This window comes from Myotis lucifugus, unplaced genomic scaffold (genome assembly GCF_000147115.1).
Source record: "Myotis lucifugus unplaced genomic scaffold, Myoluc2.0 scaffold_0, whole genome shotgun sequence".
In the NCBI taxonomy this organism is placed as follows: Eukaryota; Metazoa; Chordata; class Mammalia; order Chiroptera; family Vespertilionidae; genus Myotis; species Myotis lucifugus.
The window spans coordinates 34,443,678-34,462,206 of record NW_005871048.1 but is presented as its reverse complement, the minus strand read 5'-3'; the positions used below and the strand labels follow the sequence as shown (position 1 = coordinate 34,462,206).

General features: G+C 37.4%; 1 protein-coding gene across 6 annotated transcripts in view; it reads left to right on the top strand.

The window, feature by feature from the left end:
• ATG10 (autophagy related 10) overlaps window positions 1-18,529 on the top strand; it is a 182,258-nt gene that overhangs the window by 28,894 nt on the left and 134,835 nt on the right. For 4 of the 6 annotated variants that reach the window (XM_023750204.1, XM_023750212.1, XM_023750201.1 and 1 more), the window contains one exon: window positions 13,737-13,844. The exons of the other annotated variants lie outside the window; for them this stretch is intronic. In XM_023750204.1, coding sequence (XP_023605972.1) covers window positions 13,737-13,844 — 108 coding nt within the window. Of the gene's footprint in view, window positions 1-13,736; window positions 13,845-18,529 lie in introns of those variants that run through there. 6 annotated transcript variants of the gene reach the window in all.

The following is an 18,529-nucleotide window of genomic DNA, read 5'->3' as shown; positions in this document are numbered from 1 at the left end:
TTTACAGAGAGGAAGGGAGAGGGATAGAGAGTTAGAAACATCGATGAGAGAGAAACATCAGTCAGCTGCCTCCTGCACACTCCCCACTGGGTATGTGCCCAAAACCAAGGTACGTGCCCTTGACTGGAATCGAACCTGGGACCCCTGAGTCCGCAGGAGTCCGCAGCCCGAAACTCTATCCACTGAGCAAAACCAGTTAGGGCGATTTTTCTTTTTTTGTTACAGTAATATCGATTCTAATTATTACTAGTGCTCTTTAGTTGATTTTGATACCAGATAATCCTACCATTCATTCATGTTTTTTTAAAAATTAGCTACCTCTCTCTATTTTCTTTTTAAGATAAATTTTAGAATCACTTTACAAGTTTTATAAAAAACCTAGGATTTTTTTCATGTCCTGTAGTCAAGTTGTAGTGTTTTCTTGACACGATGATAGGTATTTTCCTGGATATTTGACAATTTTTATTCATACCAGGAATGATGTATTTTCCAGTTATGATTTGATTATTGCTACATTTGTAAAGTTATTGATTTTTATCTGTTGATCTTTTTTCTGGTCACTCTCTGGGAGGCTTATTTATTACTTTTCTGTTGATTCTTAGATTAAGCAAACAATGAAATCATCTGCCATTTTGTCTTTTCTTTTACAATAAATTTCTCCAGGCAGAGAGCTGGGACACTTGTAGAGCTCACCTTGCTTATTTCTCTTCTCCTAGAGATCACTGTCCTTCACTGACTGTGTCCAATATCTGAAAACCCCGATATTGTATATTTTTGTTTGGTTTTCTAGCTGTTTAACACGGGGGAGTAAATCTAGTCTAAAGAAACACTTAGAAGAATGCCAAAATTCTTGGAGGGTACCATTGTGTCCCTCCATTATATGAAATGAAATTTAATTCATACAGATTTTAGGTATATGATCATCAATTAAGGTGGTCTGTTTCCAATCCTAAGGTTGGGTACACAGCAGTGAGAGGATATGATTATCTCATAGAAATGTCAGACAAGAGGTATTAAAGGAAGAGTCCCTAAGATTTGTAGCAAAAGTGTGGGGTAAGCTTATGCTTGTGCTCCTTTACCTGATGCAAAGGGAACAAACTTTCTTCTTCTGAGACTTGCTGAAGTCAACTTATGGGAAGCAGGAGTTCTGATGGAAGATACAGAAGAGAGGGCATTCATTATAAGAGCTTTAAACATGCACAGGCTGGCATGGAAATAACTATGAGGGCAGAGATTGTGACTCATTCTGGGAAATATGTCAGGGAACTTTTGTTACATTAATAAAGGCTGAGTGGATAACACCCTCCCTGTCTCCTTCCTCCTTTTCCCTCTTTGGCGTGTTTGGTGTTAAACAGGTAGTGGATATTGGATGCATTTTTTTGGCGAATAGAATGACTCCAGTACAGTCTTCAATCTCACATTTTCTAGACCCCCTTGATAAGAAAGAGCAATTGTACTGCCATGCAGCTTTCTCTAAAAGCTGTAGAACCTCCATTTCCAATTTTTGGTTAAAGTCCTTTGATTTCCAGCAACAGCCCTGAGAATATGGCCTAGTATCCTCAGGCCTAAACAGCTTCTAAAGCAGTGGCCATGAACTCTGTCCCACCTCAGCTGTTCTTCTGGGCAAGCTGATTTTGGACATCTAGCCTCTAGATCCAGAACGGTGAGAGAATACATTTCTGTCATTTCAAGCCACCTATTGGGTGGTACTGTGTATGGCACCCATGCCAGGAAGGTCTTCCTTTCTCACCTTCCTTCTTCCCACCCTCTTAGCAGAATCTTCTCTGAGTGGAACTGCTGAAGCTCAGGAACCCTTGATTTCCCAAAAAAGCGGGAAAGTTAATAAGTTACTTGTACTTTGCAAGAATAGTGCTTTGATATCAAAGTGACAGCTTGCTACCCTGATAATTTCCTACTGTCAGACTATCAAATTTCTTTCAATTTAATTTATTAAGTACAAATTACTTTAATACTCTTAAGTCTCTGGAATAATTTTCTTATAACAGATAAGATTATAAAAAGAAATAATTTATTTATGAAAAGAATAAGACTTAGAATAACTTTGAATCCAGAAATCAAGGTGGGAAAGATCAGAACTTGAGTCATCTGTATGTTTTTTCCCCCTACTTTCTCTATGACATTGGAAGAGCAATGATAAACCTTTGAGAATATTTCAACTAGAGAAAACAAAATACATTAAAATCTCTACAAGCTTAACTTGGAAGTAGAAACAGAGACAGAAAGAAGTTATTTACTACAGCCGGCTCCCTATAACTCCTCCAATTAGTTATAGCGTCCATTGGCCATTCCTTGGGCACAAATAAGCAGGAACGCTCTGGGAAGCGAAACCAAATAGGTTAATATAATAAAAAGTATGAGGGCACACAGAGATCCCACATCTATGAACTGAAAATTGAAAACTTAAAATGGGCAAGTTGGAAAACCTGAAAACCAAACATTACTAAAAAGTGAAAAAGGGAAAAGAGAATGAAATCCCATAAATGCTTAATAGTGAAACCTAACATTGTGGAGGTATCTGTTGAAAGTGTTAATAAGGAAAATGGAACCAGCGTGATCTAATAAATTACTTTTGATGCTTTGGCTGCAAGAAGAGGAAGGGATTTAGCATCATTTAAACTGTAACCATTTAAAAAAAAACTTTTGTTAACTAAGTAGGCTGTGTAAGTACATGTGTTAACATATGCATGCGTGCTTCCCCCCCAAATAAGGTCTCTAAAAGGCCCAGGAACCTTTTCTGGCCTGACAAATGGCTGATTTTCTTCTGCTCCTTATTTCTTAGGGCTACTGGCCTTTTGCGCTTTGACCTGCATTCACGGAAGGGGAGAAGGGAGTGTTCTACTCCTCATCTAGGAAGTGGAGAGGGGCTGGAGGTAGTTTTGCCAGGAAAAAGGGAACAGGACTTTTTTTAAGAAAACTAACTTATACACAGGAGCACAGTGCTGGGATTCTCAGCATGTCTTTATTGAATGGAATTGAAATATAAATATAAATATATGTACATTATTTATGGTTTCCACCTAACATTCATCATGGACATCTTTCTTTGTGAGCATATACAGAATGATTTTAATATTTCTTGATTATTTTTTATTGATCTCAGAGTGGAAATGAGAGTGAGATAGAAACATCAATGATGAAAGAGAATCATTGATTGGCTGCCTCCTGCAGCCTCCCAACTGGGGATTGAGCTTGAAACCCGGGCATGTGCCCTGAATGGGAATCTAACTATGACCTCCTGATTCATAGGTCCATGCTCAACCACTGAGCCACCACTGGGCTATTTTATTATTTCTAGTATGCATAATATTTCATTGTATGGCTAAGTTAAATTTGTTTAATGGAATCCTTATTGATGAAGAATAACTCCTTAGTTATTCTCATAGTTATTTTTGTAACTTTTTTATTTTTAATATATTTTTTATTGATTTCATAGAGGAAGGGAGAGGGAGAGAGAGAAAGAAACATCAATGATGAGAGAGAATCATTGATTGGCTGCCTCCTGCATGCCCCCTACTGGGGATGGAGCCTGCAACCTGGGCATGTACCCTTGACCAGAATTGAACCTGGGACCCTTCAGTCCGTAGGCCAATGCTCTATCCACTGAGCCATACCAGCTAAGCTTTATTTTATTTTTTTAATGTGAGCTTCACATTTGCTTTTTAAAAAATGTTTTTAAATATTTTTATTGATTTCAGAGAGGAAGGGAGAGGGAGAGAGAGATAGAAACATCAATGATGTGAGAGAATCATTGGCTGTCTCCTGCAGGCCCCCTACTGGGGATTGAGCCCACAACCCGGGCATGTGCCCTGACTGGGAATCAAACCTGGTACCTCTTAGTCCATGGGACGCCACTCAATCCACTGAGCCACCGCAGCTGGGTTATTTCTGTAACTTTAAAAGTATACTTCTACTTCCTGATTTTTCATCTTTGTACAATAACTTGTATTTTTCTGTGGTAGATGGGAACTTAGAGTGTGTATACTATCACATTCCTTCCTGTTCCTCCCTCTGATTTTTAAATTAATTATATTATTAATTTTACATTATGAAGATCTATATTTAAATTCTGTTCTATAATCAGTCCTCTGTACTTTGTTTATAGATCGATTATAAATTTAAATCTAATAAAAGTATGTAATACTAGAGGCCTGGTGCATGAAATTCATGCACTTGGAGGGGGGGGGGTCCCTCAGCCTGGCCTGCACCCTCTCGCAGACCAGGAGCCCTCGAGGGATGTCTGACTGATGGCTTAGGCTCACTCCTCTGCAGGAGGCAATCCATGGGCCTATCAGGGGACAGCACCAGCCAGTGAATGGCTGGCCCCGCCCCCCTGATAACCCCTCCGCCACCTCTGGTCGCTGCCCCCGATTGCTGTCCCCTCCCTCTGCCCGCTGGCACCCACCTTGGCTGGCCTGGTGCCACCTGCTTGCCAGCCCCGCCCCCCCACCGATCTGTTATTCCACCGTTTGGTCGATTTGCATATTAGGCTTTTATTATATAGGATGTATGCTAATGTAAACAAGATTCACTGTTGAATTACGGATTGTGATAGAAGGCAGTATCACCCTCTGATACGCTGCTGTTGAGGAGAGAATATGTTAAGTTAAAATCCTACAGATTCTCTTTTATTTCACACCATGAACATGCTAAGAAAGCTCTTTTAAACTGGATAGAACCAGAAAATCTCCAGTCAACAACCAATGGTCACAATGTTTTTGTGTGGTTTAATTCTTAGCTAGTGGAAAAATGTGTTCAGTAGACATTTACATGTTAGGTCACAAAGATAAAAGCAATAATCAACACTACAACAACAACAACAAAAAAGCAAAAACAATACTCCAAGACCAAGGAAAATTTAAGATATACATCAAAGGTGAAATATGGCTGGTGGAGCTCAGTTGGTTAATTGTCATCCCATGCACCAGGAGGTCACGGTTCAATTCACCATCAGGGCACATGCCAGGGTTGCAGGCTGGATCCCAAGTAGGGGGCCTGCAGGAGGAAGCCAATTGGATTGATGTTTCTCTCTTATTGATGTTTCTCTCTCTCTCCCTCTCCCTTCCTCTCTTTGAAATCAATAAAAACATATATATAGTACATATATATATTTTAATATCCATATTTTTACTTTTGGGTTTTTGGTTTCTTGAGTTTTGGGGCTCTTGAATTTTTGCCTGAGTCAGAGGCCAGCAGTTATCCATGAATTACTTTGACTGGATCTGGTCACACTTGATATTGACTCTAGGCATCCAAATCGGCCTTGGCCAGGATCCACACATGCCTTTAGGAGGTACAACAGTATCAGAAATTGAAACCAGAGTTAGCAACATTGGGTGGGCATTGGGGGTGGGTATGAGGAGGAGACATAGTACCATATTCAGAACTGTGTTCTGCAGGATCTCTAAAGCTTTAACGATTACTTTTCTATACCATCTAACTTCGGCATTTTAAAAAATGCTGTTATTTTATGTTTGACCTACTCAGTGTAAGCTTTTCTTTTCAGCAACAGATTTTACTTTTTTTTGTCCCCAAGATTAATCACCTTTGGGCAGCTACTGATAGTTTTGGTTTGATCGTTCATCAAGGGAAAAGGGCAACTATTTGAGGTCTGTAGCCTAGGTTTGGCCTGCTCCTCAGGGTTCCATTAACCCTGAAGGTTCTGCTGGTCAGTGCCAGCAGTGACCTATTCACTTCCACTTGTCTTAATTCCTCCCTGTGGCCTTGACTGAGCCCATCCTGCTGATCATTCTGGGAAGTTAACTTGAGTCCCATATACAATACTTTACTCCAAAGTAGAGCTGAGGCTCTTAGATAACCACCCAATTATTTTAGATAACAGTGTTTTTTCTAGAGAAGATTGTTGAAAGCTTATTAAAACTCAACAGAAGCCCTATAGTTATTTGGGTAGTTGGATTCAAATAGGCATCACATAGCTCCCTGGGTGGCATAGCCCATGACAGCTTGTAAGAAAGCAGACTCAGACATGTGCTGTTAGGAAATCCTTAGATCTCCATCCAGTATGCAGTCAGCACAAACCAGAAAACCTGGTTATCTCCCTAGGGTCCTATAAAGCCTTGAGGACATTTTCTCCCTAGAAGTTTAAGATTGGAATGGATTGCAGCAATGTGATGGCCTGGAGACATATGTTCAGAGAGCAGTGAATGAAGTATTTGTTTAACATGAAAGTTATATATTTATAGGCACAAAAGGGTTTGTGCACTAAAAAAGTAAATTTCCTTCCTAACCTTCCCATCCTTTTCACCCAAACCCAGAGGTCACCACCAATACCAGTGTCTTGAATGTCCTTTCAGATATTTTCAGTGCATATACAAGCATATGCATTTATATTTAAACAAATAGTGGCATGATGTACATATATGCATACAGTTCTGCACATATTTAACTTAATGACCTATCTTGATTTTATTCCATATCAATCGTTATAGAACTTACTCATTTTTATGCCTGCGTAGCATTCCATTATTTGAATTTATCATAATTTATAAAAAACCAGTCCTCACTGATAAGCATTTAGGTTATTTCCAATATTGTGTTATGAAAATAATACTTTAATACATATCATTGCATGAATTATATTTCCTAATGTTCAACTATATCTGTAAGATAAATTCCTGGAAGTAATATTTCTGGGTGGAAAATATGTGCATTTTTTAAATTTGGAAAGTTATTGCTAACTTGCTCTTCATGGAGGTTATACTAATTTAAGCTACCCTGCCCCTGGCAGTGTATGAGAGTACATGCCTGTTTTACCCACATCTTTGTCTCCATAGTGTATTTCATGCTTTTTGATCTTTGCCAATCTGATAGGTTAAAAAAAAGGTATTATGTAATTTTAATTTGCATTTTTATGGGTAACATTGAACATGTTATGTGATTAATATCCATATTTACTGCCTCTTTAGTGAACTGTTTATATTCTTTGTCATTTTCTTATTGGGCTGCTGGCTTTTTTCTTTTTGATTTGTTGAAACTATTAATATATTGAGGAAATTAAAGCTACTTATATATTGACAAAATTAGTCCTTTTCTATAATAAGAGCGGCAAGAAATTTTTTCACACTTTGATGTTTGTCTTTTGATTTTGTGATAAGAATTTTTTCATAAAGTAGAATTTATCAGCATTTTATTATGACTTTGAGGTTTTTATTTACTTTTAAAATATCTTTTTAATAGTATATATGTATTTATATTCTCCAGTGTTTTCATCAGCACATTTATGGTATTGTTTTTATCATTTAAATCTTTATTTCTTATTTTGGTATAAGGCATTCTGTGTAGATAATGTGAGGAGTTTTTTGTTAGTAGTGTCTGGATTGTAGCATTTCCTATTAGTTTCTCTTCTAATAGGAACTACGAGAAGCAACCTGCTCTGTAGTGGAGGGCAGCAAGGAATCCTGATGGTAGAAATGGAGTTGGACATGGGACAGTGACAGTTTTAAGTTATAAGATTAAGGCAGTGACAGAGGACTGGGTCAAGGCTGAGCAAGATGCCAGAAGGTAGGGTTTGAGGTGGTAGTGAAGAACACTTAGAAAGCCATTTCAGCACATCACAGCTCCAAGACGAGCCTCCACAGAGGCTAGAACAGCCCATGAGAGCTCCAAGTGAGCCACAGTATTCCTGCAGGTTGGCAGTTGTTTGTGCCTTTTCTCCCAAGGCAGCTGCAGAGTACGGGATGACTGTTCTTAGAGTTCAAAAGAGGAGCTCCAGTTAATTGAGTGCAGTGGTTCTCTACCCTGGCTGCTGCATTAGCATCTACTGGGAAGATTCTGACTTCACTGGTCTGAGGGGGCACTTTAGCAACAGTACTTTGAAAACTCCCCAGGTGCTTCTGATGTGTAGCCAGAGTTGAGAACCACTGTTTAAGGCCAACATTTTGCAGTTCATTTGAGTCAGGGATCGCCATGCAAGCTGCCTTCCTGCTTCAAATGTACACACAAATCACCTAGGATCCTGTTAAATACAGATTCCACTTCAGGAGGTCTGGGTGGGGCTTGAGATTTTGCCTAACAGGCTTCCATCCAAATAACCCTGAGGCTGCTGCTTGTCCCCAGACCACACTCAAGTGACTTGAGCATGTTACTCAATGTGCAAAGCGAGAGTCTGCAGTAAGCATTTTTCTGCCTCCATCCGGCTCTCTGGCAGAATTTGCTTAGTGTAGTCAAAAGAACAGTAGGGTCAACAGGCCTGCTTTTCATTTCCAGCTCTGCCCCTAATTAGCTGTAAGACAAGTCTCTTAAAGGTGCTTCAGTCCTTCACCCTCTAATCTCTGAAATGGGAGGATTGGACTGGATAAGGTTCCTTTTTTCCTTGCAGGTCCAGAGTGTTTTCAGACTCCACGGGACCAGGTGTTTGTGTGGAATGAGTCTGGCCTTTTTTCCCCCAGGGACTTGGGCCTAGGCCCTGAATTTAGGATTGACTGGAGGAAATAAAACTAAGCAATGTTAAAAATAAAAATAAGATTTTATGCTAAATTGTAAGCTATAGTAAGTACAAAAAGAACTCAGAGAAGTCTGAGTGGAGAGTTTACTGGAATAGTTGGAGGAGATAGGAGTTACTAGGTGTACCGGTTACTAATGCAGATTTTCTCAATAGATGGAGTTACACATATGTTGATATATGCGATTTGATATGTATGCTATTTTGTTGTATTGACAGCAAGCTTCAAACTTCATATGTCAAATTTTCTGAAGATGTTAACATCATAGATATTTTTACACTTAAAAATGTTGAATTTTGTGCCAAAAAAAGAGCATTTGCGGGAAGTTTTAATGCATTACTTTATTTTGAAGAAAAGTGCTGCTGAAAGTTATTGTATACTTTGGGAAGCTTAGGGTGAACATGCTCCATCTCAAGATACTTGTGAACGCTGGTTTAAACGCTTTAAAAGTGATGATTTCGATGTGAAAGACAAAGAACGTCCAGGTCAGCCGAAAAAATTTGAAGACCAACAATTACAAGCATTATTGGATGAAGATGCATGTCAAACTCAAAAACAACTTGCAGAAAGATTAAATGTTGCTCAGCAAACAATTTCCAATCATTTACAAGCAATGGGAAAGATTTTAAAGGAAGGAAAATGGGTGCCACATCAACTGAACGAAAGACAAATGGAAAACTGAAAAGTCATCAGTAAAATGTTGCTTCAATGGCATGAAAGGAAGTCTTTTTTTTGCATCGAATTGTGACTGGTGATGAAAAGTGGATTTATTTTGAGAATCCCAAATGCACAAAATCATGGGTTGATCCAGGTCAACCATCAACATAGACTGCAAGGCCAAATCGCTTCGGAAAGAAGACAATGCTCTGCGTTTGGTGGGATCAGGAAGGTGTGGTGTAGTATGAGCTTCTAAAACCAGGTGAAACCGTTAATACTGATCGCTACCAACAACAAATAATCAATTTAAACCATGCTTTGATCGTGAAATGACCAGAATGGGCCAGAAGACACGGAAATTAATTTTGCTTCATGATGATGCACCATCACACACTTCAAAACCAGTTAAAGGCACGTTAAAAGATCTTGCCTGGGAAGTATTAACCCACCTGCTATATTCACCAGTCCTTGCTCCTTCAGATTACCACTTGTTTGATAGATGGCACATGCGCTTTCTGAGCAGCACTTCAAAACATACGAAGAAGTGGAAAATTGGGTCTCTGAATGGTTTGCCTCAAAACAAGAAAAGTTCTATTGGGATGGTATCCACAAATTACCTGAAAGATGGGGAAAATGTGTATCTAGCGATGAACATTACTTTGAATAAAGCACTTCTGATGTTTCTCTTGAAATTATCGTGTTTTCTTTGATTACAAAATCTGCATTATTAACCCATTGTCCTTGCTGGTCTCTACTGCTGGTGCAGGGTGGTGGTTCTCAGGTTCTTATGTTCGTTGTCTTTAAAAAAGTATTCTTCAGCAATGAAGAACAAAACATATTTTTTTTGCCTTAAATTAAACCAATGTAGGGGAAAGACCTACTTTTATGAAAGTAAATGTTTGAAGAGAAACTAAAATGCTATAAACTCTTTTATTTCTATATTTATTTTTTAAGGCTAATCTTGACTTTTAAGTGATTGATTCTGAAAAGAAAAACTATAGGCTGAATCAAAAACCCCTGTGTACCTCCTAATATATGCTAATAAACAATATCAGAATTTACCAAAAATGAAATTAATATTTCTTAAATTATAAATAATATTAAAAATTACATATCTCTCTATCTTAACTCAATAGAAAAGACACCAAATAATTTACTTAGATCTTATAACATAGGTACATAGGAATTTTTGACTCACCTTTTTCGATATCAAAAGAGATGCATTTTGCATTGCAATTAGAGTTTCACCAAACTATAGCTTCAAGAAAAAGTTGTATGACCAGTGCTCGGGTATAGAAAAATATGAAATAACACAATTACCCTCATTTGATGAATTATATGCAGTATATACAATTTAGCTCTAACTATTCTTTGAATATCTGAACAGTTGTTTCATGTTTTTTCCCCTGTATTGCTTGATTAGTTTTAAATTGTAGACTGTCAGTACTTTTTCTCACAAACACGTGGCATTATGGTTTTATTGTATTTGGGAAATCTTTATATAATCAACTATTGATTATCTGTCATACAATAGAGTAGCAAATCTTCTAGTTTTAAACTAATAAACACAATATATGCCATTTTATGCAAAGAATATTTTGGTTCAAGTGACAGAAAACACAACCCAAATTGGGTGAAGCAAAGAAGGGAGTTTTGAGGGTCATGTAATTGAAAAATTGAAGGGTAGAGCTAGCTTCAGCTACAGTTGGTTTAAATAGTATAATCAGGACCTGGTCTCTCAGCATCTCATGCCCTTGCTTCCTTTTGTATTGGCTTCATTCTTAGGCTTCATTTAATTACATGGTGGCTGCCAACACTGGCAGGGTTTTATTTTTCTGTTTCAAATCCATAGAAAAGAGAATAGTCTTCTCCTCCTCCCCTGCCCTCCAAAGTCTTGACTCACATTTCATTGGTTCTGATTAGATCATTTGCCCTCTAGTCTCTGAGACCAGCAGGACTGGTGCCCTGATTGGCCACCAGTGACTGTTCTTAGAGCTGGGGAGCCAAGTCCATGCTGACAGGGGGAGGAGGAAAGGTGTCTACTCTTCCAAAAGAAGGGGGAATGGATACTTGATGTAAAAAGCAACAACAACCGAAAGTACATATCTCTTTCTCCATTTACAGTATTATTCAAAGTCATCTACATTGGGTAAATACAAATGTTTCAGTGGTAAAAGGCCATTTAGGGATATGCTTTATAGTTAGGTCATATAGAACTGGATTTTTTAATATATATTTTATTGATTTTTTTACAGAGAGGATGGGAGAGGGATAGAGAGTTAGAAACATCGATGAGAGAGAATCATCGACCAGCTGCCTCCTGCACATTCCCTACTGGGGATGTGCCCACAACCAAGGTACATGCCCTTGACCGGAATCGAACCTGGGACCCTTCAGTCCACAGGCCAATGCTCTATCCACTGAACCAGACCGAACAGGGCAGAACTGGAATTTAAAATAATAATTTCACCTATAAAATGCAGAACCTTAATGAAATAATAAAAGATATTGGATACCCAATTGCTTACCTTACAGGCAGGAAGGATATTACAAATATTTAAGAACCTGGGGCAGTGGCATCACCAAGTCATTCTGAGTTGGGTCCAGTCAGTCAGAGCTGGTGCTGAGCACCACCGACTGGCAGGGTGCTTTGGAGTTGCTGGCGGGATGTCAGCCTTGCTAATGGGGAGGCATTGTAAAGGTCCTGCCATATTTCTCAAAACATGTAGTTTCTGTGTGTGTTACCTAACATTAGACCATAAACAGGGTAGGTTACAACATAGAAATTTATTTTCTCAAAGCTTGGAAGTCAGAAATCAAGGTGTCCGTAGGGCCATGCTCCCTCCAAAGGCTCTGGAGAAGAGTCGTTTCCTGCCTCTTCTAGCCTCTGTTGGTTGATGGCAGTCCTTGTCATGCTTTCGCTTGTAGATGCACCACCCCAATTCCTATCTTGTCTCCCTGTGGCCTTCTCCCCGTGTGTCTGTGTCTCTGCAGCCAAATTTTTCTGTTCTTATCTTATAAGGATACCAGTCATATTGGATTTGAACAATATGACCTTATCTTAGCTTGATTACATCTGTACAGACCCTATTTCCAAATAAGGTCATACTTTGGGGAGACATGAATTCTGAGGGGACACTATTCAACCCAGTACAGTTACCTAAAATCAAATGCTCTTGCATAGTTGGCATGACACAATTTTTAAAAAAATTTCAATGTTAAATTGCTTACAAACACTGTAGTTTTTTCTTGTCTTATTTTATAGTTAAAAACTAGGTTTTTGAATCTTAGCAAAAGTATTTAAGGGAATTATGAGTTTTTTAGTTGAAATGCTATTCTATATATTTTTTACTGCATCATATTAAGTAACCACATATTTCTTCATTATAATTATTTTAAATCTGTTAAAATGTGAATGTTAGTGTGGCAATTTGGTGAAGAATTAATAATTTTTATTAACATGTGAGTATGTTTGTGTATGTAGAGGTATTACTTTTTACACTTTATTGAATTCAAACAAGTTTTGCCTAAAAGAAATAAAACTGACAGCAATTAAATGAACATCATCCATAAGTGTATTTAAGAGCAAGTATAAAAAATAGGAGAGAAAAATAGGAGAGAAATGCAACTGGTGAAGGGCTTAGATATCCCATCTTTCAGGGAACATTTAAAAATGTTGGTAATTGTCTTAAGTCTTTGAAGAATGGCTCTGTGGAAAGATTATAAATTCTAGAGCAGTGGTTCTCAACCTTGGCTGCACATTAGAGTCACCTGGGAATCTTTTTAAAATCCTGATTTCTGGGCCTTATCCTCCGGAAATTCTGTTTCTTTGTTATGGGGTGGGGCCACAACATTAGTAACAAAGAAACAGAATTTCTGGAGGATGAGCCCAGAAATTAGGATTTTAAAAAGATTCCCAGGTGATTCTAATGTGCAGCCAAGGTTGAGAACCACTGCTCTAGAGGGAAGACCTAAGACCAGTGAGTTAAGGTTAAAAGGTAATATATCAGTGCATTGTAAGACAACACTTTCCCAATGAACAATGTCCCATGTACCAAAATGGAGGTGGCAGTGGTGTAAGGGAGTAAGGGGTAGGCTCCTGGAAGTGCTCAGGAAGGTACTGCATAATTACCTCCCTGGGACATTTTAATGGAGATCTTGCTTTGATCAAAGAATTGAAATGAAAGGTCTCTAGTTTCAAGATTTGTTGCAAGTTCTCCTAAAATTTTTCTTTCTTATATGTTGTGAAAATCAATATTACTTATGTGACAAGATATTTCTATAAGATATTTATATGCTTTTTAACAGCTGCCAACCTAAAAGCTTTGCTTTGTGACCTCTGTTCTATGGAGTGCTTAAGGGGAAAAAGGGGGGAGTAGGGATTTAATCTAAGAGAAGGAGAAGTATCAATAAGTGAGAAAGGTGGGGAACTAAAACTTGTATTTATTGGATGAGTTTATCCCTATTATCTCATCTCATTTAATATACTTAGTTTTTTATTGCTCAGTTTGGAAGTTATGAGTAGTTGTAATTCTTAGAATGATGAATTCTTAAAATAATTGGCATTTTTTTATGTATTTTTTTGATGATGGAACACAGGACTGTTCTGATGGATATATGTGCAAAATACATTTTCAAATAAAAAATGGGACAGTGGTGTCACATCCAGGGACATCTGCCCATGTACAGACGTGTCTTCCTATGGAGGTGAGTGATTTACCATGTCATATTCTCCTTTTCAGTCTTTGTGAGGTATAAATTTAAAATTTTAAATCTGTTAAATATATATTTTAAAAAATTAACTGCCATTGGATCCCAGGCCTGCTGTCAGAGGAGAAGTGAATATCAGTTGTCAGGAGATATATATATATATATATATATATATATATATATATATAAATTTTTTTTTTTTACTAAAATTTTTTCAGTGACCTTGGGTAATAAAATTATATAAGTTTCAGGTGTACAATTCTATAATACATCACCTGGATATTATATTGGAGACCAACTCAAGTCAAGTCTCCTTCCATCACCATTTATCCCCTCTATATCTTTTTCTACCTCCCTCCACTCCTCTTTCCCCCTGGTAATCACCAACTGTTGTCTGTGTCTATGAGGGTTTTTTTGTTTTGTTTTGTTTAATCCTTTCACATTTTTTACCAAGGCCCCCAACCTCCTTCTCTCTAACAGCTGCCAGTCTGTTCTCTGAGTCTATGAGTCTGTTTCTATTTTATTTGTTAGTTTATTTTGTTCATTAGATTCCACATATAAGTGAAATCATACGGTATTTGTCTCTCTCTGACTGGCTTATTTCACTTAGCATAATGCTTTCCCAGGTCCATCCATGCTGTTGCAAAAGGTAAGATTTCCTTCTTTTTCATTGCTATAATATTGAAAGCAGGAATTGTGGTAAAGTTGAAATCTACTCTGAGTTGTAGTGAGCCTTTACCCTTTTGGTTTCTACAGATGCCTTCCTTCCATTGCCTATTGATTTTTATTCTGTGAAATCCCCCAGGACAATACAAATCTATCCCTCTGCTGCTTAACACCTGGCTGGAGACCTCTTTGCCTAGTTTGCCTCTAACTCTTTTCCCCTATGCTTTTTAAAATATGCTAGATCTGGGTCTCATTCTGTAGAAGACTTTAACCTTGACTTGAAAATTTTGCTAAATTAAATTTTAATATGGTGATAATGGCTTAGTGGTTTTCTGGGATATTATCAAAATGTAAGTAGCCTTATTGTATTTGTTGTTATTAATAACAATGTTTATATGTTCAGTGTGAACATAAATAATAGAGAAAAGGTAAAAAGAGGAGAAAAAACTCCTATGCATCCTTCAACTGGAGGTAATTACTATTAATATTTTCATAAATACTCTTCCACATATTTATGTCATGTCTATACATACATAATTGTGTTTTGCAATGAACATGTATATTACAGACATCTTCCCATGTCAGTAAATGTAGAATTCCATAGTTCTCTTTTAATGGTCCCATTACATTCCATCCTTTGGATGCACCATAATTAAGGAGAGCCTATACTGAAGTAAAATTCTTGAATTCTAAAATAGAAACTTGGGGCTCTAAGTGCTTCAACACAAAAGAAGAAATCACTTAGAAATGCTTAGAATTCTGAGTATTCTGGTAAAATGGGTGAAGAGCCCCCCTCCCAAAGGAAGACCTTTTTCTCATCATCTATTAAATCAGATCCATCATCTATTAAATCAGATCCATTAAATCTGGCACTAGCCCCCTCTGCCTGTGTAGGATGCTGGCCTGGAAGTAACTCTCACCAATATAATTTGGTTTGCAAGTTATTCTTGAGGGTATTGTTCTCGGTAATAAATCAAGTGCTCCCAGTGAGTGCTCAAATCTTGATTACTACTTCATGGTTTGAATAACTGACATCAAATCTGAAGCCAAGCATGTTAGGAAGCTTTTCAGTTCATTATATATTAACTTAAGAAATACACATGGAAATGATGATTTAAAAGATGAATTACCAGCTTTTGCTTAACAAGTTGGCAGAGATTTGGAAAGCACTAAAAAGTGGTGTTGACAGTGTGAGGGAACTGACACTTTCTGCTTGATGTTTTAACTTCACAAAGTTGAAAGATGTGCACATACTATGAACAATCTATTCCAAATCCAGGAATTTAGCTTCATAAAATATAAATTTTCCAACTTTTTCTTATTTTCAACACTTCACAACAAATTTTAAACATATGAGAAAATTGAAAGAATTTTGCAGTGAACATTCATGTACTCATCACCTAAACTCTACCATTAACATATTGCTCTGCTTGCTTTATTATATATCCATCCCTCTATTCATTTATCAGTACACTTTTTTCTGATTCAAAACTTTTACAACAAAGTAAATTGCAGGCAAATATTTACAAAGTAATCTGAAATGTACACAAATATTTACCTGCAACAATATTCATTTCACCACTATTTATAACAGGATAAGATGGAAATAACTGAAATGTACCACAGTAATGGGTTAGTTTAATTACAGCACATCCCTGTGATGGAGTTCTTTGTTCAGTAGGTCTGGAGTGAGAATTTGCAGCTCTAACAAGTTTCCAGAGATGCTGATGCTGCTGGCCCAGGGACCACACTTTGGGAACCACTGCACTAATCTATAATAGAATGCTAAAGCATGTATGAGGTGCTGCACAGCTGAGATGGTTAGTTAATATGATGTATGATAGGGTTGATATTGCAATAATATTGATGGAAGAAAGATGTCTTTGGTTGAGCCTGTGATGGAGATTTCTGTTGATATGCTCTTAGCAGAACAAGGGATAGAAGCTAAGGAAGAATGTCATCTCAGCTAAAGATTAACTTTAGTCTGATCCCCTGGGAAGCTCTAGAGCACAAAATACACCCAGAATTAGTCCCACTTTGTGCCCTTGAGGCCAGCCTTTTGTACTCTGTGACAATCATTGACTTATCAGTCAGCCATTGGCTGAAGTGGCGGGAGACATAGCTTCCCAAGTAAGGCAGTTCCAGTTTTACTGAGAAATTCTTCAGGAAAGGAGGCTGCTGTGTGTTATCAGTCAACAATCACAACAGCTGAATGGGGATAGGTACACCATCTTTAAGGGAACCTGAGCACGACACCAATGGTGTTTACTCTCTGAAACCAACAAAATTGGATCTATAGAGAAATATATATAAAGGTCTGCATTTAGATGAAAGGGGGGAGGCTTGACAGCAATTTGTTTGAGAAACAGCTGGTGATTTTAGTTGACTACAAGTTCAAGATAAGTGAAAAGAATGCCATGGATGCTAGGAAAATTAACTAGAATCCAAGCTACATTAATTAAAGCATAAATGTATCCCAAATATGGTCTGAGGGCCCCTGGTGAGGTGTACCAGAGATACTTTCGGGGACTCACAAGGTCAGTTTTCTAGGCTACCTACCTGTGATATTGCAATAGAGTGAATGCAGAAATTGTTACAAGAGCCCAGCTGTCTTCCATTAAACCAGACAGTAAAAAGATTTGCAAAAATGTAAAACACTTTTCTTACTAATTTATCTTGTTTTGGAAAATATATTTATTTTTCATAGAAATATGTTATATTGACACATTTTTGAATGAATTAAAAATATTTTTTAAAATTTCAATTTTAATTTCTAGTACAGTGAATATCAATAGATGTCACTGTCTTAAACAAAAGCTCATTGGAATACTCCATGAATTTTAAAAGTGTAGAGGGGTCCTGAGAACAAAAAGTTTGAGAACCACTGATCTAGATCAACTAAATATTGCATATTACATGTGAAGAACACTGATAACTAGAATATATAATAAATGAACACATAAATAATAGCTTTAAAATACATTATAAGTAGAGTTCATCCATACAGAGAGCATGCCAAGGGCCACAGTGGGCTTGAAAACATAGTGAGGAATATTTGAGGGCTCTGGGGGATGTTAAACTAGAACTAGAAACTTAGGAAGTTTAGTTTTCTGCAGATATATCTAGAAGGGTTTCCTCTGGAAGGACTTGATTTGTTTCCGAGGATAGAACTAGTTTGTGTCTGGAAATTATTCTAGGCAAATCTCTCTAATGTTTAGACTTGCCTGCAATGAAATAGGTCTACTTGTAAAGTTATGGGTTCCCTCCATTTTTGTGGCAATGTACATAATGCTTTTTCCAGAACAGTGTTCACCAACTGAAATGTTCAGATGCTGAGAGCATGAGGCAGGTGATGAGTGAGTGCAGTGGGTCCCTGGGAAGTGGTGGGAGCTGTGGAGAAGTAGAGAGGGCATGACATACAAAGGGCACTAGGCATGCAGCTCCAGGTGGATTTTCAAGAAAATGCAGTCATCTGGATTTTTGTGTGTTGGCTTAATTAAAAACATATTTATGTACAGGCCAAATAGACTATATTTACATGCTGTAAATGGTCCTCAGGCCATCAGCTTATAACCAAGCTTCTAATATTATAGAAAGAAGTCCTGCATTGTATAGAAGACTGAGCTAGAGGACCTCTGAATTCTCTTTAGAATTTAAAGCCTGATAGTTCTATAACTGTTCAACATCCGTACACCATGTTCCCTACTTAAAAATATTAAAAGGAATGCCTCTGCTGATAGTTTCAATTTTTTAAAGTTTTTTTTATGATGTGGGCAATCAATTTACTTCTTTGTTCTAACTAGATCCAGCAGTCTTGATTGCAGAAAGATAGTTGGACTCATGATGTTTATACCTGTGAGATTGTCTACAATATTATATAGATAATTGTAGAATTTAAAAAATCAGAGTGAAATATAATGGAATATATAAGTGAAATAATTTGTGAAAATCATAATATTTTTAAAATATAGTTTAAAATGATAGTTCAAAGACTGAGTTAATATTTAGAAATTTCC